This window comes from Penaeus monodon, chromosome 14, assembly GCF_015228065.2.
Source record: "Penaeus monodon isolate SGIC_2016 chromosome 14, NSTDA_Pmon_1, whole genome shotgun sequence".
Taxonomy (NCBI): domain Eukaryota; kingdom Metazoa; phylum Arthropoda; class Malacostraca; order Decapoda; family Penaeidae; genus Penaeus; species Penaeus monodon.
The window spans coordinates 36,470,854-36,484,212 of NC_051399.1; the positions used below are offsets into that span (position 1 = coordinate 36,470,854).

General features: G+C 49.7%; 1 protein-coding gene across 1 annotated transcript; it reads right to left on the reverse strand.

Moving 5' to 3' along the window:
- Window positions 1-633: 633 nt before the first annotated feature.
- Window positions 634-7,284, reverse strand: LOC119580689 (WAS/WASL-interacting protein family member 3-like). Its single transcript, XM_037928786.1, has 2 exons — window positions 6,794-7,284; window positions 634-793 (listed from the first exon to the last, which is right to left on the reverse strand). Exons 1-2 carry the CDS (start codon window positions 7,282-7,284, stop codon window positions 634-636), a joined length of 651 nt encoding a protein of 216 aa, XP_037784714.1.
- Window positions 7,285-13,359: the final 6,075 nt, after the last annotated feature.

A 13,359-nucleotide genomic window follows, 5' to 3' on the forward strand; every position in this document is an offset into this window, starting at 1 on the left:
GGAGGGGATTTTAGGGGGGGTTGATTGAGGAGAGTTAAAAATTATTGTCGGGGGTGGTTGGGGTTTTTGGTTTTGGCGGTGGAGAGGGGAGGGATTTTGGGCCACTGGGGGTCCCTTTTAGGGCCTGGGAATTTGGGGGGGGGAAGGGAAAAGGGAAGGAAAGGGGGAACAAAAGGGAGGGGGGGAGGGGGGAAAAGGGGGGCGAAAGAGGGGAAAGGGAAAAGGAAGGGGAAGAAAGGGAGGAGAATGAAAATGAGAGTGGCGAGTGGAAAGGAGGTGAAGGAGAAAGTAAAAAAAAAAAAAAAAAAAAAATCGGTGGGGAATGAATATGAAAGAAGACATGGGGGAAGAGGAAGTGAACGAGATAGGAGGAGGATGAAGAGGAGAAAGAGTAGGAGTTAAGGGGAAAGGGCAGGGGGCGGCAGCTTAGGATAGGGGGGGAAAGGGCCCCCGGGGGAGACCCCCCCCCCTTCCTCCCCCCCCCCCCAACCCCCCCGGGGACACGGCCTCCCCCACATTACAAAACCCCAAATACCCGGGTTTCCGGCCACCTGGCTCCCTGGCGGGGAAAAACCCCGTCTTACCCACGCATCAGCTGATCCCGACCCCGCTATAGCGACTGTAAACACGGCGTCAGAGCTGGGAGTGTCTGGAGTGCTGTGTCGTTGGTGCCTTGGCGGGGAACCTCGTCGCTGCGGCCGCGACGGGAGGCGTGTGGGGCGTAGGGGGCGTTGGAGGTGGGGGGGAGGATGTATGAGGAGGAAAAGGAGGAATGGCGCGCATGTGAGGTGGACTATGACAATGGAACTCATGATGAGGAGTTTGTTTCCTGTGTCTGACGAGTGAATGGTCTTTCCCCTCGTCCTCCTCCTTCTTCTTATCATCATCATCGACATCTTCATCATCATCGTCATCGCCTATCGCCATCGCCAAACCCTCTCATCTTTCATAATCATCATCATAAATTCATCAACCATCACCCATATCATCATCATTCACCCATCTCATCATCTTTCCCCCCTCCTTCCTCCTCCGCCTCCTCCCCCCTTTCCTCCTCCTCCTCCCCCTCCTCCTCCTCCCTAATCCTAATCCTCCTTTTTTTTGCCTTTTTTCCTCCTTTTTCCAAGGTTTTCCACCTTCCCCACTACACCCCTCCCCCCTTACCCTTTAGCTTTTCCTTTAGGGGAAAAAAAAAGGGGAAAGAAAAAAGGGAAAGTAGAGTCAGGAAGGAAGGAATGACATAAAGACAAAAGGAAATGGCACAGGAGGAAAAACGGAATCCCCCCCCCCCCCCCTTCCCCCGTAAAAAAAAGGGAAAAGGGTTTTTTAAAAAATAAAAATAAAATAAGATAAAATAAAATAATAAAGAAAAATGGGGAAAATAGGGGGAAAATGACGAAAACTTGAGGTTTTCAAGAAAGAGGATGAATTGAGGCCAAAAAAAGAAAGAAAAGAAAATAGGATAAAAATTAAAGACAAAGACCAAAGGAAAACTCGATAGAGAAAAAAAAACAAGAAAAAAGACAATAAAAAATACGTGAAAATTGAAACAAAATGAAAAAAAAGGATCCCACCCACCCACAAAAAAAAAATCGAAATGGAAGACAAATGTCTTTGTTTTGGGGTTCGTTTCTCCGGGGGGGGTAAGGACAGCCTCCCTTTTTGTCGGACTCACGTTTGGGGTTTACAAGGGGTAGTTGGGGGCGGGGGGGGGGGGAGGAGGGGGGGGAGAGTGTGGGAGGGAAGTGGGGGGAAGGGTCAAGGTGGGGGTTTGGGGGGGAAAAACCCGGTTTTTTACAAAGCGGTGCGGTGTGATGCAGCTCTTTGCGGTATGGTGCAGTGCGGTACGGATGAATACGGGGCGGTATGGTGGACGACAGTGAAAGAAAGGTACGTGTGGGGGGGAGTGAGGGGCCCTTTAGAGTGCGGTGGCGAGGCGTGGGGTGCGGGTCGTTGCGATGCAGCACGGGCCGGGGCGGTTTACAGCGTCGCGCGTTCCTTTGTGGTGCGATGGAGGGGGGGTTTACAGTGGGGTTAGGGGCCGAAAAAAGGGTTTTCCCAGCCGCTGTAAACGGAGAAATTGAGAAGGGAAATTTAAAAGGGGTAAAGGGAAAAAAAAAAATTTAAAAAAAGGGGGGGGGGGGGGGGGGGGGGGGGGGGGGGGGGGGGGTTTTTTTTATTTTTTTAAAAAAAATTTTTTTTTAAATTTTTTTTCCTTGGGTTTTTTTTTTCCCCCCTTTTTTTTTTTCCCTTTTTTTCCCCGGTTGGGAAAAAATTTTTTTGGAAAAAAAGGTTTTTTTTTTTTTTTTAAAATTTTTTTTTTTTTTTTTTTTTTTTTTTTTTTTTTTTTTTTCGTTTTTTTTAAAAAACCCAAACCCCAAAGGGGGGTTTTGGGGGGGGGGGGGGGGGGGGGAGGGGGAAGGGGGGGGGGGGAAAAAAAAGGGGGGAAAAAAAAAAGGGGGGAGGGGAGGGGAAAAGGGGGGGAAAAAAGAGGGGGAAAAAAAAAAAAAGGGGGGAAAAAAAAAAAAAGAAAAAAAAAAATTTAAAAAAAAATTTGGGGGAAAAGGGGAAAAAAAGAAGGGGGAAACCCGGGGAAAACCCGGGTTTTTGGGGGGGGTTTGGGGCCCCCGGGGGTTTTAAAAAGGGGGGGGAAAAAGGGGGGAGGGGGGAAGGGGGGGGGAAAGGGGGGGGGGGGGAAAAGGGGGTTAAAGGGGGGGGGGGGGGGGGAGGGGGAAGGGGGGGGTTTTGGGGGGGGAAAAGGGGGAAAGGGAAAGGAAAGGGGAAAGGGGGGGGGGGGGGGGGGGGAGGGGAGGGGTTTGGGGGGGGGGGGGGGAAAAAGGGGGGAAAAAAAGGGGGGTTTTTTTTTTTTTTTAAAAAAAACCCCCGGGGTTTTTTTTTTTTTCCCCCCCCTCCCCTTTTTTCCCCCCTTTTTTCTCTTTCCCCCCCCCCCCCCTTCTCCCCCTCCCCCCCCCCCCCCCCCTCCCCCCTCCCTCCCTCCCCCCCCCCCCCCCCCCCCTCCCCTTTTCCTCTCCCTCCCTCCCCCCCCCCCCCTCCCCCCCCTTTTTCCCCTTTTTTCCCCCCCCCCTCTCCCCCCCCCCCCCCCCCTCTCCCCCTTTTTTCTTTTCCCTTTTCCCCCTCCTTTTTTTTTCCTTTTTTCCCCCCCCTTTTTTTTTTTCCCCTTCCTTTTCCCCCCCCCCCCCCTTTTCTCTCTCTCTCCCCTTTTTTCCCCCCCCCCTTTTTTTTTCCCCCTTTTCCCCCCCTCCCCCCCCCTTTTCCCCCCCCCCCCCCTTTCCCCCCCCCCCCCCCCTTTTTTTTCCCCCCTTTTTTTTTTTTTTTCCCCCCCCCCCCTCCTTTTTTTCTCTCTCTTCCCCTTTTTCTCCCTTTTTTTTTTTACCTTTTTCCCCCCCCCCCCCCCTTTTCCCCTTTTTTTTTTCCCCCCTTTTTTTTTTTCCCCCCCCCTTTTTTTTTTTTTTTCCCCCCCCCCCCCCCTTTCCCCCTTTTTTTCCCCCTTTTTTTTTTTTTCCCCCCCCCCCCCCTCCCCCCCCCCCCCCCCCCCTTTTTTTGGGGTTTTCTTTTTTTTTTTCTCTTTTTTTTTTTTCTCCCTTTTTCCCCCCCTTTTTTTTCTTCCCCCCCCCCCCCTTTTTTTTTCCCTTTCCTTTTTCCCCCCCCCTTTTTCTTTCCCCTTCCCTTTTTTTTTTTTCCCCCTTTTTTTTTAAAGGGGTTTCCCCCCCCCCTTTTTTTTTTCCCCCTTTTTTTTTTTTTTTAAAAATTTTTTTTTTTTTTTTTTTAAATTTTTTTAAAAAAAAAAAAAACCCCCCCCCCCCCCCCCCCCCCCCCCCCCCCCCCCCCCCCCCAAACCCCCCCCCCCCCCCCACCCCCCCCCCCCCCCCCCCCCCCCCCCCCCTTCCCCCCCCCCCCCACCCCCCTTTTTTTCCCCCCCCCCCTTTTTTTTTTTTTTTTTTTTCCCCCCCCCCCCTTTTTTTTTTCCCCCCCCCTTTTTTTCCCCTTTTCCCCTTTCCCCCCCCCCCCTTTTTTTTCCCCTTTTTTTTCCCCCCCCTTTTTTTTCCCCTTTTTTTTTTTTTTTTTTTTTTTTTCCCCCTTTTTTGTTTTTTTTTTCCCCCCCCCCTCTTCTCTCTCTCTTCTCTCCTCTCTCTCTCTCTCTCTCTCTCTCTCTCTCTCTCTCTCTCTCTCTCTCTCTGTTCTGTTTCTACGATGTGGAAACTAAGTATGTTGAGAGGATAATTATAGACTTATTATTGTTGCTGTCATTATGATTATCAACATCAGTATGTCATCATTATTATTGTTATTACCACCACCACTACTACCAGAGCGGTTAGATATTATTACATATAATTTTCTGTTTGTAAGATTAGACATGAAGTATCCACATTCGTCTTTTCACACTCTCACTTTTTTTTTCCGAGAAGACGAAAATTGCAGCTTCAAGGTTGTGACTCGTCGTCGTCCTTTTGTGTGAACGAGAAAGCTTTTTAGCTTTGGGGGATATTTTGGCGGAAAAAAAAATGTACACGTTCTGTTGGCAGCCATTTTCTTTGTTTCCCTCTAGGACTATTTGGTCTGTGACGTCACGGACAGGGAATACACGGGGGAAGACAGTAGGAAAGCGTAATAATAGCGGATGTAAACCATAAATGGATGGATGAGAAGGAGAGACAGAGAGAGAGAAAGAAGAGATGGAAGCGTCATAAATGGCGGCCACGTGCTGACGTCATGGCCGAGCGATGTTCATTTGTTTGCGTGGTGTCTTTGTGTTTTTCTGTTTCTCTTTTTTTATTTATTTTTTTCTCCTTTTCTTCACTTATTTTTCTCTCTCGTAGCATCGTGTTCGCCGCGAGGGTAGATTAAAGAACGTGGGAGTAAGGGCGAAAGGGAAAAAAAAAGGGAGGATTAGAGAGAGATAATTTTTTTTTTAAGTTGATATTTTTGTGTAACGAGAAAAAGGGAAAAAAAAGTCTTTTGAAGATTTTTTTCATGGGTGGTGATCACGGAGATGGTTTATTGGAAACTGATAAGATTTGGGAGAGGATCAATGTCGCTATTTTCCTCGCAAGGAGTGGAGACATTTCACTCTGTTCCCGCTGTGCGTTTATTGGCGTTGACGGACGGAAATCGCGTTGTAAATAGTGTTGTTTAAGATGAGATGTCTAACTACGGCCAGGTTAGACTATAATGGGATTTGCGAGTGTATTTTCATAAATAATTGGATATATATATATATATATATATATATATATATATATATATATATATAGAGAGAGAGAGAGAGAGAGAGAGAGAGAGAGAGAGAGAGAGAGAGAGAGAGAGACCCACACACACACACGAACACACACACACACACACACACACACACACACACACACACACACACACACACACACACACACACACACACACATGTACACACACACGTACACACACCCACCACGTTTCTTTATCCTCAGTGGAAAATGGCGACTTTAAATTTGTATTTTGAAAGCTCTCTCTCACCTTGATATTTTTGTAGGTTGATACATGCAGTTCTTCGCTTTGAGACGAAAATCTAAAGTCACTTTGAGACGAAAATCTAAAGTCACCTGTCCTTGTGTGATGAGCCTTTGAGCCAGGTGAGGGATGACGTGATCACGGATGCTATTTCCTTGTTTTTTTTTTTTCTTTTCTTTTCTTTGACGTTGGCTTGTTCCATTGGGTTCGTTGTGGTGAAGGAGAGGAGATCAGTGTAGCTTTTTTTTTTTTTTCTTTGTTAATATTTATTGATTTTTCGCCTCCTCCTCCCCCTTTCTAAAGTGGTTTTATACGTCTCGAAAATCTCTCGTCTTGTGTTCCTCCGTTTCTCCTTCCCTTTCTCTCCCCACCGTTTCCCTTTCTTCCCTTCCCTTAGCCCTTCCCTCCCCTCCCATCTTCTCCCCTCTCCCTTCTCCCCTCCCCTCCATTTCTTCCTTTCGTTCTCTCCCCTTCCTTCCCATCCCTTCCCAGTCTTCCCTTCCTTTCCTTTCATTCCTATGTTCTCTCTTCCCTTCTCTTCCCTCCCCTTCCCTTCCCTTCCCTTCCCTTCCCTTCCCTTCCCTTCCCTTCCCTTCCCTTCCCTTCCCTTCCCTTCCCTTCCCCTCCCCTCCCCTCCCCTCCCCTCCCCTCCTTTCCCCTCCCTTTCACTCCTACGTCCCTCCCTTCCCTTTCCTGCCTACGTTCCTTCCCTCCCCCTTTCCCTCCCTCTTCTCCCCTTTTCTTACCCAACTTAGAAGGAAATCCCTCACCCTCCCGCCCCTGTCCTCCTTCACGAGGGGGGGGGGGTATCCTGTACGACCCTACCGCAGGTGAGGCGAACGTCTCGGAACTCCCAAGGATCTCAGCGAGATCAGCGCAGCGAGAGGGAGAGGAGAAGGAGGTTGTGGGAGGGAGAGAGAGAGAAGGAGAGGGAGGGGGGATAGAGGGAAGGAAGAGGATAACAGGAAGGTGAGTGATATATGTATATATATATATATATATATATATATATATATATATATATATATATAATATATATATATAATAAATAAGATAAATGAGAGAGAGGGAGGGAGAAAGAGAGAGAGAGGGAGGGAGAAAGAGAGAGAGAGGGGAGAGGAGAGAAGGGAGAAAGAGAGAGAGAGGGGGAAAAGAGAGAGAGGAGAGAGAGAGAGAGAGAGAGAGAGAGAGAGAGAGAGAGAGAGAGAGAGAGAGAGAGAGAGAGAGAGAGAGAGAGAGAGAGAGAGAGAGAGAGAGAGAGAGAGAGAGAGAGAGAGGATCATATAACACGGCCTCTCCAGGAGACTCCCCTTTGCTCCCTCGCTCCCCCGCCGTCCCCTGGGGAGGCAACCGCGCCATATCAAGATGAACCGCGGGAAGGAACGCGAAATCGCCAGAGAATCCCAGTAATACGGTGGCGGCGGCGATGCTTCGGGTGTGACGTAGCGGCGGCGGCGGCGGCGGCGGCGGGTGAGGAGGGGCGTAGCGGTGGCAACGGAGGCAGTGGTGCCGGTGGGGTCGTGTTGAGGTGGGCGTCGTGGCGGCTAAGGGTGGGCGCAGCAGGGCGTGCCACGGTCTTGCTGCGATGGGCGTGTCTGGGGCGATGGAGGAGGCGCTATGGAGTCCGCATAGGATGGGCGTAGTAGCGGCGGTGAACGTGACCACGACTCTAGGGGAGGGGCGTAGCGGCACTGCCTCGGAGTGGGCGTAGAAGCGGCGGCGGCGTGCGGTGTTCCCGCGGGGATCAGCCCTACGCGGCCGCCACCTCAACGTCCGCATTGCACCCCCACTCCCCCAGCCCCTCTTTTACACCCCCCCCCCCTCTCCCCGGCCCCATGTTCTTCCTCCCTTCGAACCCCGTCTTGTATTTCACACTCTCCTCCCGGTTCCTTGTTATGTATAAAGGGTGTAGACTATTTTATGCGCTTTTTGTTATTATTTCTATTAATTTGTTAATTTTACTATGGTTCTGAAATGAACTATCTGTAAATTTATTCATGATCGGGGGATAATTGCAGAAGGGGAAGCTTACCGCTGCTTGGTCCTTGGGGTCGGTTTCCCTTGTGTTCCCTGGCCCGGTTTCCTTTTTTTCTCGGTCATGGTTTTACTTGTGTTTCCTAGGTCGTAGTCTCTTGTCTTTCTTGACTCGGTTTCCCTCGTGCCCCTCTAGTTTCCTAGCTCTGTTTCCCTTGCCTTTCTTGGCTCTGTTTCCCTTGTCTTCCTTGGCTCGGTTTCCCGTGTGTTTCCTAGCTCGGTTTCCCTTGTCTTTCTTGGCTTGGTTTCCCGCGTTTCCTTAAGTTCGCATTCTCTCACATCCGTTGGCTCAGTATTCCTATTTTTTTTCTCAGATTCGGTTTCCCTCGTGTTCCCTTGTCTCCCTTGACTCGTTATCCCTCGTCTTCCTTGACTCGTTATCCCTTGTCTTCTTTGACTCAGTATCCCTTATATTCCCTGGCTCGGTTTCCCTTCTATAATGCTCGGGGATTTAAGCATGGCGCTCCTTTTGTCCGTGGGAAGCTGGAGGAAACGGGAGCTCTTGTTACATTTTGGACTGCGGGAGATTTTTTTTTTCTTGTTCTTTGTAATAAGCAAATGAGAATGATCTAATAACAGAAGAATGCATGGAGAAAAGTTAGGCAAGAGGTAAATGGGACTGGAAATAGAAAAGGAAAAAAGGAAGAGAGAAGAATGTGAGAATGAAGACAAGAGATCATGGAGTAATTTACGTCAAAGAGTCCACAGCCCAATCTAGTGGTGGCGGTTCTCAATCCATAACATTATTGCAGTGACGGTGATCCCAAGTCTTCTCCCCCCCCCCCATGTCACTATCAGCCTTCCCTCATCCCCTCTTAACCCCCTCCCAAGCCCCTATCCCCTCTTTCAAGCCCCTTACCCCCCCCCCTCCTCAAAAATTCCTGCAAAGCCGAGTCCTACGCAGTCATCCCCTACTAGTGACAGTCTTTCGGGAGCACTATTTGGCGATATTTCGTTTTGCGGCGTCCCTGCCTAGGGGAGAGGAGGGGAAGAGTGAGGAAAGGGGGGGATGGGGCGGGGAAGGGGGAAGGTGAAATGGGGGACGGCAAAGTGGTGAGCAGGAGTAGGGGGATGGGGAAAGGGGGAAAGGGGTGAGGAGGAGCGGAAGGTAGGGGAAGGAAGGGAAAGGGAGGGAGGGAGGGAGGGGGGAGGGGAGGGGAGGGGAGGAAGGAAGGAAGGAAGGAGGGGAGGAAGGAAGGAAGGAAGGAGGGGAGGAAAGAAGGAAGAAGGAATTAAGGTGTGTAGAGTGAGGGAATAGGAAAGGAGAGAAAGGAAGGGGAAAAGGGATCGTGAGGAAAAAGGAGGAAGGGAGAAGGAGAGGAGACAGGAGATGGAAAAATAAAGCAAAGGGGGACGGGGAAGGGAAAAGAAGGGATTCCTGGGACGAGGAGAGAAGAAAGAGACAAATAGAGAAGGGGAAAGAGAGAAGAAAGAGAGAGATACGGCGAAAGGGAAAGAGAGGAGAGTAAAGAGCGAGGGGAGAGGAAGGATCTCGAGAAAAAGGGGAGAGGGGAAAAAGACGGAAGTGAGTGAGAGGAGGAGTACTTGATGCGATGGCGCTTGGAGTGCTCGGCGTTTGAAGTTGTGTGCGGGAAAGTTGCTCTTAAGTGCAGCATCTTGAATATTTATTAGGCTTGATTCATGTGTTGTTAAGGATGTGTGAGAGAGGCAGAGGAAGAGGGAGAGGAAGGGGGGGGGGAGTGGGAGAGGGAAAGGGAGAGGAAGAGAGAGGGGTAGAGTGAGAGGGAAAGGGAGAGGGGTGAGAGAAAGGGAGGGGGAGGGGGAGGGGAGGGGAGAGGAAGTGGAATGGAAGTGGAATGGAAGTGGAAGTGGAAGTGAAGTGGAAGTGGAAGTGGAAGTGGAAGTGGAAGTGGAAGTGGAAGTGGAAGTGGAAGTGGAAGTGGAAGAGAAGAGAAGGGGAGGGGAGAGGGAAGAGAGGAAAGAGAAAGAGGAAGAGAAAGAGGAAAGAGAAGAGAGAGAGAGAGTGAGACATAGAAGGAGAGGAGAGAGGAAGGAGAAAGAGAGAGAGATTGAAATTAATGTACAGTCATGTGTACTGAAATAACTAATTTTAACAAAGAGATCATGAAATTAGAACAAAGACTGGAACAGAAATTAGCTGACTGAAATCTTCAGGCTTCGAGCTCGGATGCTGAATAGATAGTTGCTTCATCATTTTTCGCCCTCTCCCCTTTATCCCTTCCTCGATATACCTCTTTCGTTTCCCTTTCCTCTTTTCCGCTCTCCATTCTATCTCCCCTCCCCCTCCCCCCCTCATCATCGCTCCCTTCCCTCCTCCTCCTCCTTCCCCTATCCTCTCTCCCATTTCTCTTCGCTCTCCCTTTTCCCTCTTCATCCTCCTTTTCTTATCCCCATACCCTATCTGCCTCCTCTACCCCTCCCCCCCCCTCTCCCGTCCTTTTATCCCCGCTAAAAGCACGTTAATGTTAACAACGCGAAGGCACACAAGAGGCAGACGAAAGACCTCTGTAATGGGAGATAAAGCAGCTGTGAGAACACGTACCTTCTCGATAAGAATCATCCCCACAAAAGAGGGAGAGGGAGAGGGACGAAAGAAGGAGAGAAGAGAAGAGAGGAGAGGAGGAGAGAAGAGAAGAGAAGAGAAGAGAAGAGAAGAGAAGAGAGAGGAGAGAGAGAAGAGAAGAGAAGAGAGAGAGAAGAGAAGAGAAGAGAAGAGAAGAGAAGAAAAGAGAAAAGAGAAGAGGAGAGAAGAGAAGAGAAGAAAAGAGAGAGGGGAGGTTCTTATTCTCTCGGAGGTAGATGGGAGACGGAGATTTCGGAATGCCTGGAGCCCCCCCCCCTCTCCCTTCCCCTTGATCTCCCCTCTTTTCACCTCTCATCCTCCTCTCCTCTCCTCTCCTTCTTCTCCTTCTCCTTGTATAAAGATCTTTTTCTTCTCCTCTTACTCTCTCCTACCTCTTCCCCTCTTCGTCTCCCCTCTCCTTCCTCTCCCCTGCTATCCTTTCTCCTCCCCCGAGGAAACAAAGGACGGAGGAAATAAATAGAAGAAATGAGGAAGTGGAGGGGAGAGGAAGAAGGAAGGAAGGAAGGAAGGAGGGATGGGAGGGAGGAAGGAAGGAAGGAAGGAAGGAAGGAAGGAAGGAAGGAAGGAAGGAAGGAAGGAAATAAACAAACAATAAATAAATAAATAGATAAATAAATAAATAAATAAATAAATAAATAAATAGATAAAGAAAGAAAGAAAGAAAGAAAGGAAAAGGAAGGAAGGAATGAAGAAGGGGAAATCAGAGAAGGGAGATATAAACTTTTCCAGAGAGGATTTTGCAGTATATTTTTGTATTCAGTTGACATGAATGTGAATAACATACTGTGTATATATAGAAAGATTATTAAACAGATAGACAACCAAACAGCAAAAGTCGAAAGACGGACGGATGGAGGAAAGGGAAAATTAAGCAGCGCTTAGGATAAAAAAGGAAGAAAATGATTGTTCGTCCTTATCCTTGAAGGGATAAGGTGAAGGGAGGGAGGGATTAGTGTTCCTTCTGGATGTCATTTGCTAGAAGGAGGGAGGGGAGGGGAGGACAGGGGAGGGCAGGGGAGGGCAGAAGGGAGGGAGGGAGGGGGGGCGGGGAGGGAGGGAGGGAGGGCAGGCAGGGCGGGGAGGGAGGGCAGGGAGGAAGGGAGGGAGGGGAGGGCAGGGAAGAAGGAAGGGAGGGAGGGAGGGTGAGGGCATAAAGGAGACAGATGGGCAGGGGATGAAGAGGGGAGAGGAGAGAGCGAAGAGGGAGAGTGGGTGAGATAGGGTAGGGAGAGTGAGGGAGAAGAGGGAGGTAGAGGATTTGGCGAAGGTGGGGTGGGCGAGAGGGGAGGGGGAGAGGGGGCAGGGAGTAAGTTTGGGATTTGGGGGAGAATTAGGAATCAGAGGGGCGGGAGGGAGGGAGAGAGAGGGGAAAGAAAGAGGAGGATGTTGAAGATGAAGTAAAAGGGAGAGAGAAAGGATTATTGGAAATAGAGGGGAACACAAGAACAACAACAACAACAACAGCGAAAAACACGATTCTTTTTATAGTGTTTCTGGAATTAAATTGAGTTAATCGCTGTTTTCAAAAGTAATCGACAGGTTGATGGTATCGTAGATTGGAGCTGAGGGGAAGGATGGGAGGGGGGAGGGGGAGGGGGAGGGGGTAAAAGTGTGAGTTGAGGGAAAAATAAAATGTGAAAAAAAAAAAATTATAAGCGAACAGACGAAGAGAAGAGGAGAGAGAGAAAAAAAAAACGGATATGAGTGGTGTGAAAGATAGGAGATGACGAAGACGTGATAATGATCGTGTTAGTCTTTCAGTCGGTGGAATGGCTTTGTCGTTTATTACGTCGGCGATATTTATGCGTCTTGAGGATGACTCGCCGTATATCACGTCGAGGAATTTGAAGAAGTTACGTAAATCGAGGAGGAAGAAAGTGGACGGAGGGAGAAAGAGGGGGGGGGGAGGAGGAGAACGAGGAGGAGGAGGAGAACGAGAACGAGAACGAGAACGAGAACGAGAACGAGAACGAGAATGAGAGAGAGAGAGAGAGAGAGAGAGAGAGAGAGAGAGAGAGAGAGAGAGAGAGAGAGAGAGAGAGAGAGCAAGGAAGAGAAAACAACACTGACAGACAGACGAAGAGAAATAGCAAGAAAGAGACCAGGAGTCGTTGGGTAAAAGATCTTGCTTAAACCAAAAACTGTAAAAAAAGAGAAACGAAAGAGGCATAAAGAAAAGATAAATACAGAAACACTTGACGAATAAGGAAGGACGAAGAGGAAGAATAAAAGAGGAAGAGGCACAGAAGAGGAGGAGGAGGAGGAGGAGGAGGAGGGGGGGATGGTGATTAGCAGGGTGTGATAATGGCCGGTGATTGTGATCCCTGGGTAATCTGGGCGTCCTCGCTCGGGCTGACATGTGCGAAATTGCTTAGATTAAGTACCCCTGAGGGAGCTTGTCGCCTCCTGTCCCTGCCATGTCCCACCCCCCTGGCCATTTCCACCTTCCCCCACCTCCCCTCCCACTCGTCGTGATCCCTTCCACTCTCCCCGTTGATTTCGTGACCCCCGGTTCTCCCTCCCCCCCTACCCTCTCACTCTCTCCTACTCGCGTCGTGCTCCCCCATCCATTCCTACCTCCCTACCTGCTCCCCCACTCGGGTCTTGTCTCTTCCTCTCCCTTCTCCCTCCCTTCTTCTCCACTGATACTGTGACCCCCCCACCCTTCCACGTCCCTCTCCTTCCCCCATTCGTGTTTTGATCCTCTCCCTTTCTCTCTCCCAAAGTTCCCTATTCGTGTTGTGACCCCATCACATCTCCCTCTCTTCTCTTCTCTTCTCTTCTCTTCTCTTTTCGGGGCAAACCCTCCCCTTTTCCCCCCTCCCCCCCCCCCTTTTCCCCCCCCCCCCCCCCTTCCCCCAACCCCTCCCCCCCCCCCCCCCCCCTTTTGGTTTTTTTCATTTTGAACCCCCTTCCCGGAAAACCCTTTAAAAATTTTTTTTTTCTTTCTTTCTTAAAAACCCTTTTTTTTTTTTTTCTTCTTTCCGGGGTTTCCCAAATTTTTCCCCTTTTAATTTTCCCCCTTTCCCTTCCCCCCCCCTCCCTTTAAAATTTTTTTTCCTTCCCCTTCCCTTTCGTTTTTTCCCCCCTTCCCCCCCCCCACCCCCTATCTCTTTGCCCTCGTCTTTATTAGCCCTTTTCAGATAACGCTGAGTGGTGGCGGAGGGGCGTATGGAGGCAGGATATGGTGGTGTCGATAGAGTGGAGATGATAGAGAAGGGAGGGAAGGTGAGAATGGCAGGATAGGAGGGAAA

What these genes read in the sequence shown, in the direction of transcription:
- LOC119580689 (XM_037928786.1), bottom strand. Translation starts at nt 7,284, where the DNA reads ATGCGGACGTTGAGGTGGCGGCCGCGTAGGGCTGATCCCCGCGGGAAC. An exon ending in GAGTCTCCTGGAGAGGCCGT is followed by an intron (nt 794 to 6,793) that starts GTTATATGATCC and finishes CCATTGTCATAG; the next exon opens with TCCACCTCACATGCGCGCCA.